Genomic DNA, 15,824 nt, shown 5'->3' with positions numbered 1-15,824 from the left:
AGGAGCGGAATTGGGATTTGAAGCTGGACTGTCAAGCAGGTTACCCTGGTCTGGAGGCAGTGAGGCTGCCCAGGGCCTATGGGATGTAGGTTAAAGGTCATGGGGACCCTCTGTGGCTCCTCCAGGCAGGCAGGACTATTTTCACGTGGTTTCTGTGCACTGATAGGATCACCTCTTTCATTTTCCATGAGGCTTGAATTATTGATCTGCCTGATATTTAATAACCTCTGGACCTCCCTCCAAGAGCTGCCTCCTAAAACAGAGGGTTGGGACTTTTGTCCAGCACTGGCAGGAACAGCTTGGCGACTGGCTCTGGGCAGCCAGAAAGCCATCAGGGTGGAGAAAACACAGATGGAGAGGCGAGGCTGGACCAAAAACTATGTCCCCCCCGCCTCTGTGCCCATCACTGCCTCTGTGCAGCCCGGGCCCCTCCCCTCTCAGGTACAGTACCGCCCCCGCTCCGTGCAGTCCCACATCCCGACCCGTCGGAGCCGCCAACAGCTTCGGGGCTGCGAGACGGGCGGGATCGCGGAGCCCAGCTGGACGAGTGGGGGGGCTGTCGCGCCGGGAAGCCTCGGCCGCCTCCCGTCCACCCGCAACCCACTGATAGTCCTAGGCCTTCCTCCCTCGGCTGCACCTGCGCGCGGGCGGGGCGGGAGGAATCCGGAACCTGGCGTCGGGGCTCGCGTTTCCAGCCGGCGGGACCCGAGAAGTGCACCGAGCGCGCCCGGATAGTGGCAGACGGACTCGGGTCACCATGGCAACGCGGCGGGACCGGAGGCTGCTCGTAGCAGGCGTTCTGGGTGAGGCGCGGACGCGGGGGCGGCGCGGGGGGCCGCCCAGGGGCCTCAGGGGCTCGCAGCGCGGGAGGCTGCGGCTTCTCGGCTCGCTTTTCACGGGCGTCGTCGCTTTCCTTGGAAAGACCCGAGACGTTCAAGTCCTACCAGACGCAGTGCACTCGCGCGGGGCCCGCCGTTCAACCCCGCCGGGCCCGCGGAACCCCGTACACCGACCCGGGGCTGTTCCCTGTGGGGCTGTTCGCTGCAGCGCCCGTGCCGCCAGCGGGGTGGGAGGGCCGGGGGTGTTCGCTGCCGGCACGCTTTGTTTCGAGTGCTCTAGTGTTTATTCGACCCCTCCAGGAACCTGAAGAGGTGGGCGCTGCAGAGATGAGTTTACCCGGGTTCCACAGCCAGTGAGGACGGGTTCAAACCCGGGCAGCCTGGCCCAGAGTGATTTTTTTTTTTTTTTTTTTTTTTAATTATTTGAGACTTACAAAAGAGTTGCAAAAGGAGTACAAAGATCGCCTCTGTACCTTTTGCCGGGATTCCCCCAAATGCTAACCTTTTATGTTACCATAGTTCATTTTCGCAAACTGAGGAAACTAACACTAATACAAAACCATGATCTAATGTATAGGATTTATTCACTCAGCAATTATCCCACGAATGACTTTACTCTTTTACAAGATCCAATCCAGCACCATCCGTGTTTTCTTTGTCTTCTTATTCGTTAATCTGGAGCACTTCCTCTGACTTTCCTTGACTTTTATGAGTCAGTTATTTTGTAGAATGCCCCTCAGTTTGGGTTTATCTGATGTTCCTTTATGATTACTTTTAAGTTACGCATTTTTATTAAGAAAAACCTTACCAGTGAAATTGTGTTTTTCTCTGCATCTTATCAGGAGTCATCTGATGCTGATTTGTCCCGTAACTGCTGATGCTAACTTCGGTCGTGTGTTTTAGGTGATGTCTACAAGGTGTTTCCCTCATCAAGTTACCATTTTTCCCTTTCTAAATAGTAAATATCTTGTTTATAACCATACTGCCAACGAGTAATTTTAGCATCCAGAAGTGAGCATTTTCTGAAACAATTATAAGTGTTGCATTTGCCACATGGTAATTTTTCCATTTCCATTATTTCTGCTTTTATAAGTTGGAATTGTACTGTAAGGAAGAACTTTCCATATTTTAATTTGTTCAGTTATTTATCTTGGTATAGGCATTTTAATTTTATTTTTGTTTCATAGGTTATAATCCATTACTATCATTTATTTTGTTGCACTGTTGTCCAGATTTGGCCCATTCAAGTTGGCCTCTGTCCTTTTAGCCTGTCCTCAACATTTTGAGCACACACTTATTTTCTGACACCACAAGATATTCTGGACTCATTTTGTGCTTTCCTTGACCTAGCCTGGAGTCAGTCATTTCTCTAAGGAGTGTTGGTTCCTTTTAGTTTAGATGTTTTTTTTAGAAACCAAGATCTGGGGGAGGTATGCTCATTGCTACTGGAGTGTCATTGCTTTTTGGCTTTCTCAAAGGGTGAGCTGGGAAACATATATTTGTGTACACTATATACATCCGTATCTATTTCTGTATCCATATATCTGTACATATTAAAAACTGAGTTTATATTGATACTTCCAATTCCAATCCATCACCACAGGGTTCATTCTACATTCCTTTTCTTCTAACTCTGGCTCCTATTGTCCTCAGTACCTTTACCTTTTTGCTCAATCCTAGACCACATATAAAGTAATTTCAGTATTGCCAATCCATATTTCTGTGAAAAACAAACCTACTAAAGTATAATATTTGCATGTGGTTGTTTTTGTTTTTTTGCTTAGAATATATAATTAAAATGCTGTTTACAAAGTTGTCTTAGTGTGTTTATGTTATTAATTTGTAATAAAATGATGTTCATTTGTTTCTGATTATATTTCACTTTGAGTCCTTATTGATTTTTTTTTCTTTTTTTTTTTTTTTTTGTGCTGCAGTGCACGGCTTGTGGAATTTTAGTTCCCCGACCAGGGCTTGAACCCAGGTCCTTGGCAGTGAAAGCACGGAGTCCTAACCACTGGACCGCCAAGGAATTCCCAAGTCCTTATTGATTTTAAGTTTTGGTATGTGAAACATTTATGTGGTTCTGAAAGTGAGCACAGTGTCAGCTCTTAACTACAAGACTCTTCAAACTTCTATTTTATCATTTATTTGCTTTTTTGGGGGGAGAGGCAAGGGAATTTGGCAGCTGTAAATTCAAATAAAAAAGCACTCTGTTCCCCTCACTGTAGCAGTATCCCTCACCCCGAGCAAGTACCAGTGATTGAATTAAGATCTATCTGCTGCTCATCTCTCTCAGGTTTTACAAATGATCATGGGTACTGTTTGGCAGTCAGTGAAGGACAGGAGAAAAGGCTTGGGTCATAGGCCCCTAATTTTCATCCCCTTGATCCCCTTAAAAATTGTCTGTACCGAGTTTAGTTCATGCTGGGATTCTAGAGGGTGCACTGAGTCCCCTGTCCTGAGTGCAGAGATGAGCCACCTCTGGACTTTATTTGAAGTCCCCCAAAAATGTTTTATAAATTCAGCTTATTGAATATATTTACAGAGCACCAGTAAGACAACATGCCTTACCGAAGTAGATTTGGGTTTTCTGCATTAGGAATGATGGTTGAGTGGAAAGCCAAATGTATCTGGAGCCATAGTCCTTCAGAGGAAGGGGATAAAAAGAAACCTCTGCTTTAGGTGTCTGTTTGACCAGCCATTGTGCCTAAATGGCTTGTTTGTGAGCATCTAGGCACTGACTTGTAGCCTTTACAAATGGTCCTTTTTTGTACATTTTAGAGTTTGCAACTGCTTATGTTTTACTGAGGTGTTTTTTCAGTAAAGTACTTGTCAAGTGTTTATTCTAAAACAATTGCTCCAAGTTTTTGGTCAGACAAACAAAAGTGTGCTTAGTTCTCCTGTCATATCTGCAGTTGGGTAGCCTGTGGGTTCCACTCTGATTTGGTCATCTTGGCAAGGGGTGAGATTGGCAAGGATGAAGTCATCCTCCCAGGCTCCTTCCTGTATATCCAGCTCGTAGTCACTGCAGCCAGCTTGCTGGAGAGGTGGGGCCCTGCCAGGGCGGGGCAAGCCCCTCTGCAGAGCCCACTTGGCTTGGAAAGCTCTTTCTCTTCCATGGATCTCCTTTTCATATATGGTTTCTTAGGCCTCATCCTTTGCCCCAAACTCTTTTAAGTATGATGTTGGCTGTTAGGAGATGCTTGGCTATAGATCCTCCTTGCAGCCCTGGTCCTGTCGTAATCTGTGAAGAGACACCTCAGAGTCTCTCACTGCCTGGACGCGCCAGTTTCTGAGCCTCTTTCTCAATGCTCCGTTTGATCTGACAAGGCTGGGCCTGCATGGTCAGGGTCAACTGCTGCAGACCACTGCTGGGTTTTGGGTGAGAGAGTAAGTGAGTGCCCGAGCTCTTCCACACCCCACTGTATAATCTGTGGTGGCGTCTTGACACCAGGGGTGCATTCGAACTCACTCATGACTGATGTGGTCTTCAGATAGGGCCTCTGCTGCTTGTGTCTGTTTGCAGCCTGCAAATTTTCCATGTTTGGGAAACCATGGCTTTCATGAGGAGTAACTTCCATCTTCCTAAGACCCAGAATTTCCAAGTGCCTTTCAGAACTAACTAACTAACTAACTTTTTTAATCTAAGGTAAATATCCCCCTTAGATTAAAAAAAAAATAAAAAATAAAAAAGTTTAGAAAGGTCAGCATTTTACAGATGAGAACATCAGAGTGATGAGATGACCTAGCACGGTCCTGGTCCATCCCCTGCTGACCCCACTGGTTCTCTTAGAAGACTGTGAATGCCGTGGGCCAAGACGAGTTGACAGTGCGCTCCCCCTGCCCTTCCCGGAGATTTCTCCAGTTGCCCCAGAAGTTTTGTGTGGTCCCTCCTGAAAACTGGGTGCTTGCTGGGGGTGCCTGCTGGCTGACAGACAGATTGGGTCCAGATTTTGAATCTGTGACCTTTAATAAAAGCCGATTAATCTCAGCCTTGGGGCTTTTGGGATTTGTGACGGATGCAGGGCAGGCTGTCTGTGAGGGGGTGGGAGGGAAAGGAGCACGAGCACAGGGCATGCCGAGGTCCAGCGGAGCGTACACCGCAGAAGCTCGTTTCTCTCTGGGGACCAGCTGGAGGTCCAGAGGGAGCTGTGGTGGGCAAGATGGGCCAGGCCCCATCCTAGGGGTCTTCATATACTGTGCCAAACAGGTTGAACTTTCTTTTGAAAAGGCCACGTGCCATGGGCACAGTATCATGTGGTCAGATTTCTGTACTAGAAGAGTAATTTCCATGGGTGGCTGTGTGACCGATGCATTTAAGAGGCGAGCCTACGGACGGTCCTCAGAGGAGGGAGGCCCGTTGACCTCACAGACCTCCGTGTGCTCTCTCTGCAAAGAACCGCAGTGATGACTCATAGGCATTTCATCAAAGATCACAGTAGCATCGGCATCATTTAAAGTTGTGTATTTGCTTAAATTCTGATTCTTTGCCTGTGAGTGTGCACAGGCATGCGGGTGGTCTGTGTGTACGCCGATTTCTGTTCACAAGACTATGCCAGACCCCAGAACTCACTAGGCCATGCACCAGCTCGCACTCACGCAGCCCCACTGTAGTCAGCTGGCTTTGTGCATATGTTGGGGTTTGGGGGACCAGCCATTAGACGTCAGTTAGTGTGGGTGAACGCCCAACTGTGGAGGTCACCGAGTCGCCTTGTTATTCCACTCCGGGCTTTTCTTGAGCTTGGTGGCCAGGCTGACCTGCTGGAACCCTGGTTTCCCAGTGGTCCTGGGAAGCTTGCAGCCAGGGCAGGGGCCACGGACTGAACAGGATGTGTAAGCCTCCTGAAGGCTGAGCAGAGCCCCTTCCTGCCTTTCCCTCTGGGCAGGGCCTCCCTGACCTCTGACCCGAGCAGCCCTGCGTCTCCGGCCACGCTAGTGATGTGGGAAGTTACCTCCTCTGCCCCTTTGTTTCCGTGCATCTCTGTCTTGTCCCAGCAAGGATGACAACCCGTTGGTGTGGGGACCTGGCCCCTATGTCTCCAGCAGGTGAAACAGCACCTGACATGTAGTAAGTGCTAAATAAATACTTGTTAAATGAATAAATGAATAAATTTAAGAAAGTTTGCTATGTCTATGAGAATTGTACATTACTTAGTATCATTTTTTTTCTGGCTACAATGATATACATCCTAAATGGAGTAGTAACAAACATTTGTTATCTCCTTCAAGGTGCCAGGGATTGAGGTACAGAACAGAGTGTGGTGACCTCAGGACATACCTGGGGAATCCCCTAGGCGGTCTACCTGGGGAAAATACTTGGCAACTGACTGAATTGGAAGCCAGTAACTCCAGTTTTTACTGAATTCAAAATTTTTTAAAGTGAATGTCCTTAGTTTTCCTGTAGTTCATTGATACATCCAATAACACACTTAAAGATCAAGTTATTGTTGATCTAGAGTGACCGAATCTGAAGGGAGAGGGCTGGCCATCAGAGTGTGGGGTGCTTGGGTATTTTGGAGTGGGGGAAACCATGGACGGGGTAGCAGAGGTGGGCCAGGCACCTCACAGATGCAGGGCCATCCTCTGTGGTAGAGCCACCTGGGCTCTGAGACCACCTAGCACACAGGGTTGTGGGTACTTTAAGGAAGCCGAGCCTTTGGAGGAGGAGGAGGAGTGATTTGGAATGGCCCTGGAGGAACAAAGATACCTGCCTCCCCAGTTCCTCTGCTGTAGCCCCAGAGCCCCATGTTTATGTGTTGTCATGTGATAGTTTTTACCATTTAGTTATTTAGTACATACTTTTGAGCACCTCCTGTGTGCTGGAGTTCCAAGTATGGGATACCATGTGGAACGTGTAGGGAAGAATGATAACATAAGTAATAATCCACCCGCTCCTGATAAGTGCCACGCAGAGAATTTGGATAGGGCTATGGCATTGCACCAGCTTTAGTCGAAGTTTAGGGGGGATTTCCTGCAGTGATCCTTGAGTTGGTCTCAGTGACACGAAGGAGCCTGTATGTGGGTTGGGAGGAGCATTCCAGGCAGAGGGGCAGCTGGATTGAGATTGACTGACGGGGTGGGAGGGGGAACCATTCGGCACATCCCAGCCCTGAATGTAGCGATCCAGGTGTTGTAAGTGGACCGAGGAATGGGAAGCCCTGCTGGGTAGGGGGCAGTTAGGCTTTTTTTTTTTTTTAAGATTCTTTTGGTGGCTCTCAAAGGGCAAGTATGGAACAGAGGGGCCAGTTCAGGGTCTGGAGTCAGTGAGACTCCAGGTGAGGGATGATGGTGGCTGAGGTGTGGTGGGGGGATGAGAGACAGCAGGAAATCCAGGCTAGTTCCAGGTGTTCAGCTTGGGCAGCTGTGTGGAGAGGGGTGCCATTGGCGAGCTGAGGGCAACAGGGGCGGGGGCGGGGGCGTGCAGAATTGAGGGTGGCGGGCTCAGGGTTTCTGTCAGCACCCTGTTAACTCGAGATGGCAAGCAGGCCCTGGATGGATGCAGCTAAGGAGAGGCTGACATGGCCGCACTGGGCCTATGGGCGCTGGGCGAGGCAGGGTGCGACTGTCTTGCAGGAGAGGTGGTGGAGACCGGGGCTGTGCCCAAGGTCTGCCCCGGCAGAGCTCTGCTCTGCCCCAGAGCCCTGCGGGGAGGTCACCCCGCTGTCCCTGGTTAGGACAGCTCTATCAGGACACTTGTGGAGTCCGGCCGTCCCTTCTGATTAGGACCCTGCTTCCGAGTTCGTCCTCCCTCCCTGCCCTCACACTCAGAACGCTTGCTTCCTGTCCGATGTCCACATGTCAGGGGGCGCTTCTTCCAGCAAGCATTCTCAGGTTCTCAGTGGACGCCGAGTGGGTGTCCTACATTTAACTCAGTTCCCACACTAACTGCCTGGGGTTAGTGCTGATCCCACAAGATGCCCCACTTCTGGATGCCAGTTGCAAGTCCAGGTTGTCTGTCACCTATGCTTCTGCCCGACTACTGTAAATCAGGGTTCCCATGACCCTTCTCCTCAGGTTCAGTAATGTGCTAGAGTAGCTCACAGAACTCTGGGAAGCGCTTTACTTACTAGATCACCAGTTTATTATAAGCGGATACAACTCAGAGCTGACAGATGGAAGACACAGGGTAAGGTGGGTGGGAGGGGCCGGGAGCTCCCATGCTCGCTTGCCCAGCACACTGCCCTCCACATCTCCACGCCTTCGCCAGCCCAGAAGCTCTCCAAACCTGCTGGTTCAGGGATTTTTATGGATGCTTTTGAAACCGTGCATAATAATTAGTCAAACCAATTCACCTGCCTTCACTAATCAAGGTAGTTTTAAGACTTGCATGTCCTCCGAGCAGCACGTAGCCTAAACAATAAGATGTTTGCCCGAGTTGTTTTCCAGGAACTTGGAGTCAGCTGCGTCTAGTTCAAGCTGAGCCAGTTAAGACTGGATAGGACCACCAACCCTCCAACTGGGCATGTAGGAGTGTCCGCTTGGTGACCTTTTAACACTGGAGGGTCGAAAACTCCACCCTCAAAACGTGCAGAGGCCTGTAGCCTAGTTATACCTGTGCAGACCGATTACCAAACCTTTTTTCAATCACCTTTCCTCATGACCTTGCCTCTGACCGCCCTGCTTCTTTATTCCTGATCCCATAAATACCCTGAGCCCCTTGCCTCTGGGGAGGTGGATTTGAGATCCATTTTCTTCGCTTGATTATCTTGCAAATAAACGCCCTCTTTGCTGCAACCTCGGTGTCTAAGTGAGGCTTGTTGTGTGGGGGGCAAAGTGAACCTGGTTGCCAGCCACAAGGTAAGTCCAGAGGGACTTTTTGCCTGTGCCTCGTCGGCCCCTTGCCAGTACTGAAAGCCTGTGGATGAGTGAGCAGCTGCCTGGTCTGTTTGTTCCAGGGACCGTCCCCTGGATTTCCCCAGGGAGGTGTTGCTGACCTTCAGTGCTTAGTTTCATTTTGCAGCAAAGAGACAGGTTTTGGGTTTTGAGTTTTTGTGTTCAGAAGATGTCTTTTGGGTGAGTAACCTCCTTAAAGAAACGCACCTGTGCCTGTTGGCAAAAACCTTGGCTCCCTGCGCACCGATGCGGAATAGAAATACGGAGACAGAGATTTGGAGGAAAAGAAATAGGCTTTTATTTCTCAGCCAGGCAAAGGAGAGACACAGTATGCTAGCGCCTCAAGAACTGTGCCCTTGCTCCTCGGGGAATCAGAGAAGATTTTACATGTGGGGCTTGCAGTCCAGCCTATATGATAAGGATCAAAAGTAGTGAAGGTCTTGCATTCTTCTTCCTGCATTATTTCAAAACAGTCACAGCTGGCGTCAGGCAGCCTGGTAATTGGGTTGTTGGGTCCGTTTGTCTCTTGGTTAACCGCCTGCAACCTTCTTTCTGAAATGCAAATGCTACTAGGGAGTGCAGGATGTCATTCACATAGTGTTAAAGAGTGATAGGTTAGCTTTGTGAAGTACAAACCTAGTTACAGACACTACAGATTAGTAACAGTTAAAACTAGGAGTGATTAACTCTTTTAGGCCAGGTTATGTTTCTTCTCTAGCCTGTTCACTGTTCCCTTTATTTTTGTTGTTCTCAGGAGAGGGAAAACTTCATTTCTGTTTTTGCTGCAACATGCCTAGATTGTTTGCCAATCCTGTCCAGATTGTGGGTTAGAGGCCCACCCGGCAGTATTTTTAAACCTGATTGATTAAACCATTAGCCACTGGTGATTGATTCAGCCTCCAGCTCCTCTCCATTCCCTGCAAGTTGGGAGGTGGAGTTGCAAGTTCCAACCCTCTGGTTCCCCTGGCAACCAGCCCCCAACCATTGGTTATCTAGGGGCTTTCCAAAATCACCTCATTAACATAGACTCAGGTGTGGTTGAAAGAGGTTTGTTATGAATAATGGGAGACATCCTTTCACCTGGAGTTATTTCAGGAACGAGGAACAAAAACTAACTAAAGATGCCCCTGTAGCTTCTGTCACTCAGGAAATAAGGGTTTTAGGAGTCTTGTGCCAGAAACCATGGATGAAGACCAGTGTATGTTACTGTATCACAACACCACAAGGCCCTGCGGTCTCCTCCTGCTCTCTCAGCCTCTCGTGTCTGTGCCCTCTCCCTCTGCTCCTCATCTCTGGTGCAGTCACCCCGAGATGGGCTGGGCTGGAAGTGCATGTGCCTCCTCCCCTCCATGAGGCTGGCCTGCACCCCCAGTGGACACCGGGGAGTTGTGGACGGATGTTTGTGTCCAGATTGAGATCATCTCGGACCCCTGAGGATTAGGGGCTGCGAGGACCAGCCTTAAGAAATGATAGTATTTGTCACACAGGTGCTGATAAAAGCGTCCCCTGCACAAGTTTCTGGGGGTCGGCACAGCAGGCCTGTGGGAGAGACTCAGCCTATACTTTTTCTGTCCTCTGTGGCTGCTTTCACGCAGAGTTGAGGGGCTTCAGTAGAGACCTGATGACCCACCAAGCCCTAAATATTTACCGACTGGCCGGTAAAGGGAGAAAGCTTGCCAGGCCCTGTCCTGCACAATTTGTTTCCCTTATAGGAAAAACTACGTAAGGAATTCATTTAGATCTAAATGCCGATGGCTTCACCTGGGAAATTGCCTTACTTTTTCCTTATGAAAGACGCAAATCCTGTGATGAATCCTGTTTTCCTTTGTGCTTTACCTTCCAGCAAGCCCTTAGTCAGATGCATTGCTCAATACTTAATAATTACCTGGCCTTTATTGCCCATTCCTAACGTTCATCGTGTGTTTCTTTTTTTTAAAATCAATTTTATTTATTTATTTATTTTTGGTTGCGTTGGGTCTTCGTTGCTGCACGCAGGCTTTCTTCGTTGCTGCACGTGGGCTTTTTTAATTGCGGCGAGTGAGGGCTACTCTTCATTGCAGTGCACGGGCTTCTCACTGCAGTGGCTTTTCGTGTTGTGGAGCACAGGCTTTAGGCACGCGGGCTTCAGTAGTTGTGGCACACAGGCTCAGTAGTTGTGGCACACTAAGCTCACGGGCTTAGTTGCTCCGCGGCATGTGAGATCTTCCTGGACCAGAGATCGAACCCATGTCCCCTGCATTGGCAGGCAGATTCTTAACCACTGCGCCACCAGAGAAGTCCCTCATCGTGTGTTTCTTATTTTACTTTCTGTGTTCTGAGCACTGTTCTGCTGAGCTGTGAGAAACAAATGTCTAAAAAGCTTGTTTCATGTTCCCACTATCTACTGGGGTAGCCCAGCACATAACACGCATCTTCTTCCAGAAAATGCACCCTTATTGTTTCTTTAGTCCTGACAGAATATTTTGGGAGTCTCTAAATACTAACCTAGACCACTTTGACGATTTCTACTTTACTTTTTTTTTCATTTTGTTTCCAAGATGTTAATAGTAATAATTTTGATTACATAGATAATTTTTTGGTGGGGTGTGTGTGTGTGTGTTTGTTTTTTGGTTTTTTGTTGCTTTTCTCTAGAGTTTTATGTGTTCTATTATTAGTGATCACCTTTCACAGGGCAAAGAGTCCACAACTCATAAGCTAAGCAAGACTTGGGCTGTCTGAGGACAGCAGTGCTTGTGGCAGCAACTCTGCAGATGTTTGAATTGAGGTCCTACGAAGAGTTCAATCACAGTAAACCTGATGCCATCAAAACGTTGTGTAAAATGAAAAATTTGTTCATTTCTTACCTCCACTGGGTTTTAGAAAGTAAGGTTTCATTGTAGAACTTTGTTTGTTTTTCTTTTAATATTTATTTATTTATTTATTTATTGGCTGTGTTAGGTCTTAGTTGCGGTGCGCAAGATCTTTCGTTGCGGCACAGGGGCTCTTTGTTGTGGTTCGTGGGCTCCAGAGTGCGCAGGCTCTGTAGTTGCGTCACGCAGGCTCTCTGGTTGTAGCACGTGGGCTAGTTGCCCGGCAGCATGTGGGATCTTAGTTCCCCGACCAGAGATTGAACTGGTGTCCCCTGCATTGCTAGGCGGATTCTTAACCACTAGACCACCAGGGAAGTCCCCCTGTTGTTGGTTTTTGTTATCAGTAATTTCAGGAGTGAAATGAACTTCACGTCTCTAAAAAAGTTGTGCTCTTTCTGGTTTAGAGAGTGTTTGCTGTAAATGTAATGTTAAAAATAAAAACAAAAAAAGACCCTCAGGTTCTCCTGTTCCTGTTTCTGAGTTAGTTTGTGGATATTTGCTTTACATTGACCAAGGGGGACCAGTATTGATGCTGATGGTGCCCCTTGGGATGGGCTGCCTGGAACCTCCACACCTACAGGGTGTCTTCACAGGCCCCTGAAATCTTGTTCCTCTGTCCAAGAGGGTTTCTATGAATGTGTATTGACCCTGTGGGTTGAGATGGCCTGGGACAGTTTGTCTTTTTCATCTTAAAAAAGACCCACTTAAAATGAATCAGACATTTCAGACTCTTTAGGGACAATGATACACAAAAGTCACTGCTGGATGCCTGCCTCAGACCCCACCTGGCCTTCCTGGAAAAGCACTCTCAGAGCCAGGCATCATTCACATGCCACCTTCTGCCCCAGAAGATGCCAGTGGCACCTGTGCCAGCCTTTATGCTTTCTGGGCCTGTTGTGTAGCTGGCGGGGCCTGACCCATGGCCTCGGACCCATTGCATAAGTCAAGCCCAGGAGATCCCCTCCCCCGCCCCCACCAGCGGTTTTGCACATGAGAATCCACCCCATCTCTGCCAGCTGATGGGACCAGGACAGTGGTGGAGGTGCCCCGGTGGGGAGCAACCCTCACCAGCCCTGCCCCTTGTGGGCCATCCTCTGTGGACACGGGAGGCAAGAGGTCTTCAGACACTTGTTGGCAATTTGACAAAGTAGTTTTATGCTGTTGAATCGAATAATTAAAAAATCGGAGTTGCGTGTTATATATCTTCGTTTTTTAAATTTTCATTTGTTTTCTAGCACTTTTTTGTGTTTTACAAAAGTATCAGTGCACGATGGACTGGAAACACAAGAACAGAGGAGCCTGCATTCCAGCTCCGGGAGTAGAGCATGGGGGTGGGAAGGGGCATTGGCTCAGGGGCCACCTGCGGCCAGGCACAGCTCAGCTACTGAGCGGCCTCATTTTTTTATTTGCAAAATGGAGAGAGCACTTTATGAAACTATTTTAAAGAACCTAGCTTTTGTAGGTGAGCAAACAACACTCCCTGTCTTTCCTTCCTCTCTTACCTCGGTGATCCTGCACTTACTGTCTGTTCCCTCTGCTGTAGGGTGAGGATAGGGTAGACAGAGCCTTGGGGGTCTGGGCCTAGTATGCCCCTGCCCTGCTGGACCCTAGGGGAGCTGCCTTTGGCTCTCCAGAACTCAGGGTGTGACCAGAAAGCCAGTAACTGGCCAGAGCATCCTCCTGCTTTGGTGACAGCGATCACTTAGTTGGGGATCTGAGGTGTGTGTTGTGGAAGACAGGGTCCCTAACGGTGAACCGCTTGCCCGCCTCCTCTTTGCTGCAGCTGCCGACATGCTGCCCCCGCCCACAGAGCAGGCCCTGAATGCCCTGCTGGCTCGCAAGGAGGAGGAGTGGCGAGCACTGCAGGCCCAGCACTCCCAGATGCAGGAGGCAGCCCTGCAGGACGCTCAGCGCCAGCTGGAGGAGGCGCAGGGGAAGCTGCGACGCCTGCGGGAGGACTTCGTCTACAACCTGCAGGTGCTGGAGGAGCGGGACCGGGAGCTGGAGCGCTACGATGCTGCGTTTGCCCAGGCCCGTGGGCTGGAGGAGGCCAGGCAGGCCGAGGTGAGCGAGCTCAAGATCGAGGTGGCCAAGCTGAGGCAGGCGCTGGCCGGTGAGGCCCGGCGGGTGGAAGATCTGCAGCAGCGGTCCCAGCAGAGGCTGCAGGAACACCGCCTGGAGCTGGAGCGGGTCCACAGGTGAGGGCCAGCGGACCCCACTCCCCGACCCTCCACACGCCTCCCGCCCCACAGCGCTGCCCGGCGCCCACCTGTCCGGTGTTTGTCAAGGGAAGGCAGGCGGGGCCACACCTGGATGTCTTTTTCTGGGTCCCAGTGCGGCTGAAATTAGTGGACACTGGTTCAACTATTTGGAATTTTTCCCCATGATTTACAAATCTATATCATTATAATAAAACATATTTGAGCTTATGATTATTTTAATGGTGTGAAATATATATTAAATCCAAAACTAAGTGAGCTGACTTGAGGCAAGTCGACTGAGACCCTGAAGCTGCCGTCAGGCTTGTGGGCTCCGCTCACGGTGAGAAGGAAGGACAGGCCTCAGCTGCGCGCTCTGCTGCAGCCCTGAAGTGCTGTACACTGTTTTGTGAAGTGTCTCCTCGGGTCTTCTGCCCGTTCTTTTTCACCAAATTGGGGACATTTTCAACCGTTATTTCTTCAAGTACATTTTTGGCCCCGCCCTCTTTTTCCTTCCATTCTGGGACTGCAGTGATGACATGTGAGTGTTACATCTTTTGTTACCCCACAGGTCTCTGAGGCTCTGCTCATTTTTTTCAGTCTGTTTCTTTCTATTAACAGGTCAGGTAACTTTTGTTTTTCACTGGTTCTCTTCTCTAACATGTTCATTCCGCCTTTGAGCCCAACCAGGGTGTCCTTTGTTTTGGTTATTGTACTTCTCAGTTCTCAAATTTCCATTTGATTCTTTGTTACTTTTTCTTTGCTGAGAGTTTCTGATTTCCATTTGTCCTAAAACTGTGCAAAATTGCTTGTTGAAGCATTTTTATGACGGCTGCTTTAAAATCCTTGTTAGATCATTTCAGCATCTGCGTCATCTTGGTGTTAACATCTGTGGATTGTGTTTTCTCATTCAGGTAGAGATTTTCCTGGTTCTTGGTATGACCGGTGACTTTTGATTCTATCTTAGGCACTTTGGGAATTGTGTCGTGAGAGCCTGGATCCCACGTCACGTACTCTTCTGCAGGCAGTCACCTGTCCAGGTGCAGCGTGTAGGTCCCCTGGGTCCTGGCAAAGCCACCCCCGCAAAAGTGAAGCATCACCTGTCACCTCATGTTTGCAGAGGTGACCCTGCAAATGTGTAGTTTGGAGACTATTCAGTGTTACTTTTCTTAACACGGCATTTTTCACACAGTGACAGGAACGGTGAGCTGGACCAGCAGCGGGAGCAGTATGGGAACCTGAAGTGGAAGCTGGAAAGGAGGCTGGAGGAGCTGGACAGCGAACTTGCCCTGCAGCGGCAGGTAGGGCGTGGGGTCCAGTTCCTCCTCAGGTGCCCGCCCTGCCCGCCCTCTCTGAAACCAAAATTGTACCAGGTGGAGAAGACCATTTTGTTAGCCATATGGTATCCTGGGATCACAGATTTCCACTTTATGGTGATCTGTGGGGAAATGTGATGGGGTGTCTAAATCTTCCTCTGTAGTAACTCCCCCAGGGTTCTCTTTCCTTGGAAATAGAATAAACATTTCCTCCTTTATTTATTTTAGAAAAAAGTGTTATGAAGTTAAAGTTTGAGTTATTTACTGTAGAAAAGAGCTGGGAGCTCAAGTTGTGATAATTGTACTTCTTTCAACAAAGCAGTAAATAAGTTTAAATATAGATGTATCAACTGACAGGTGACACTTAAACCTGTCACCAAAATTTCTCCTTGGTGTCATTGAAACTCAGCCTACATGTCTGAGAGACTCAGCTATGTTGGGGTTTCGGTGAAGGATATCCTTCACACTTATGGCCGAAGTCCATGTCTGGCAGGGCTGTGTGTATGCAAGGACATGGGTACCCTTGGTCTCCTCCCAGGATGTGCCAAGCTTGTGTCATCAAAGCAGTGACTGGTGTTTATGGAAACTGCCTCATGGAGCTCCTTGTGCGTGTGTGTGAATTTATCTGCTCAACACAACAGAGACACAATTTTGTTCTACATTTTCCAGATAGGGGAAACATTAAGTAACCTGCCCAAGATCCCCCTCAGTAAGTGGCGGAGCCGTAATTTGAGTCCAAGACACTTCCAGTGCAAGAACTCTTAGGTACTGTCATCCTGCCACAGGATA

At 48.9% G+C, this 15,824-nt stretch overlaps 1 protein-coding gene across 8 annotated transcripts in view; it reads left to right on the top strand.

Annotated features, from left to right (window-relative positions):
* The first annotated feature begins 661 nt into the window (after nucleotides 1-661).
* Nucleotides 662-15,824, top strand: part of CCDC57 (coiled-coil domain containing 57) — a 113,539-nt gene continuing 98,376 nt past the window's right edge. For 6 of the 8 annotated variants that reach the window (XM_059907705.1, XM_059907706.1, XM_059907702.1 and 3 more), the window contains exons 1-3: nucleotides 662-803; nucleotides 13,305-13,719; nucleotides 14,912-15,020. In XM_059907705.1, coding sequence (XP_059763688.1) covers nucleotides 758-803; nucleotides 13,305-13,719; nucleotides 14,912-15,020 — 570 coding nt within the window. In that variant the 5' untranslated portion in view covers nucleotides 662-757. Of the gene's footprint in view, nucleotides 804-2,773; nucleotides 2,900-8,498; nucleotides 8,637-13,304; nucleotides 13,720-14,911; nucleotides 15,021-15,824 lie in introns of those variants that run through there. The other 2 variants (XM_059907703.1, XM_059907704.1) reach the window with 2 other exon arrangements.

The sequence above is a fragment of the Balaenoptera ricei genome, chromosome 20 (assembly GCF_028023285.1).
Source record: "Balaenoptera ricei isolate mBalRic1 chromosome 20, mBalRic1.hap2, whole genome shotgun sequence".
In the NCBI taxonomy this organism is placed as follows: domain Eukaryota; kingdom Metazoa; phylum Chordata; class Mammalia; order Artiodactyla; family Balaenopteridae; genus Balaenoptera; species Balaenoptera ricei.
Note: the sequence above shows the minus strand (reverse complement) of the source record. Positions and strands in the feature narration are given on the sequence as shown.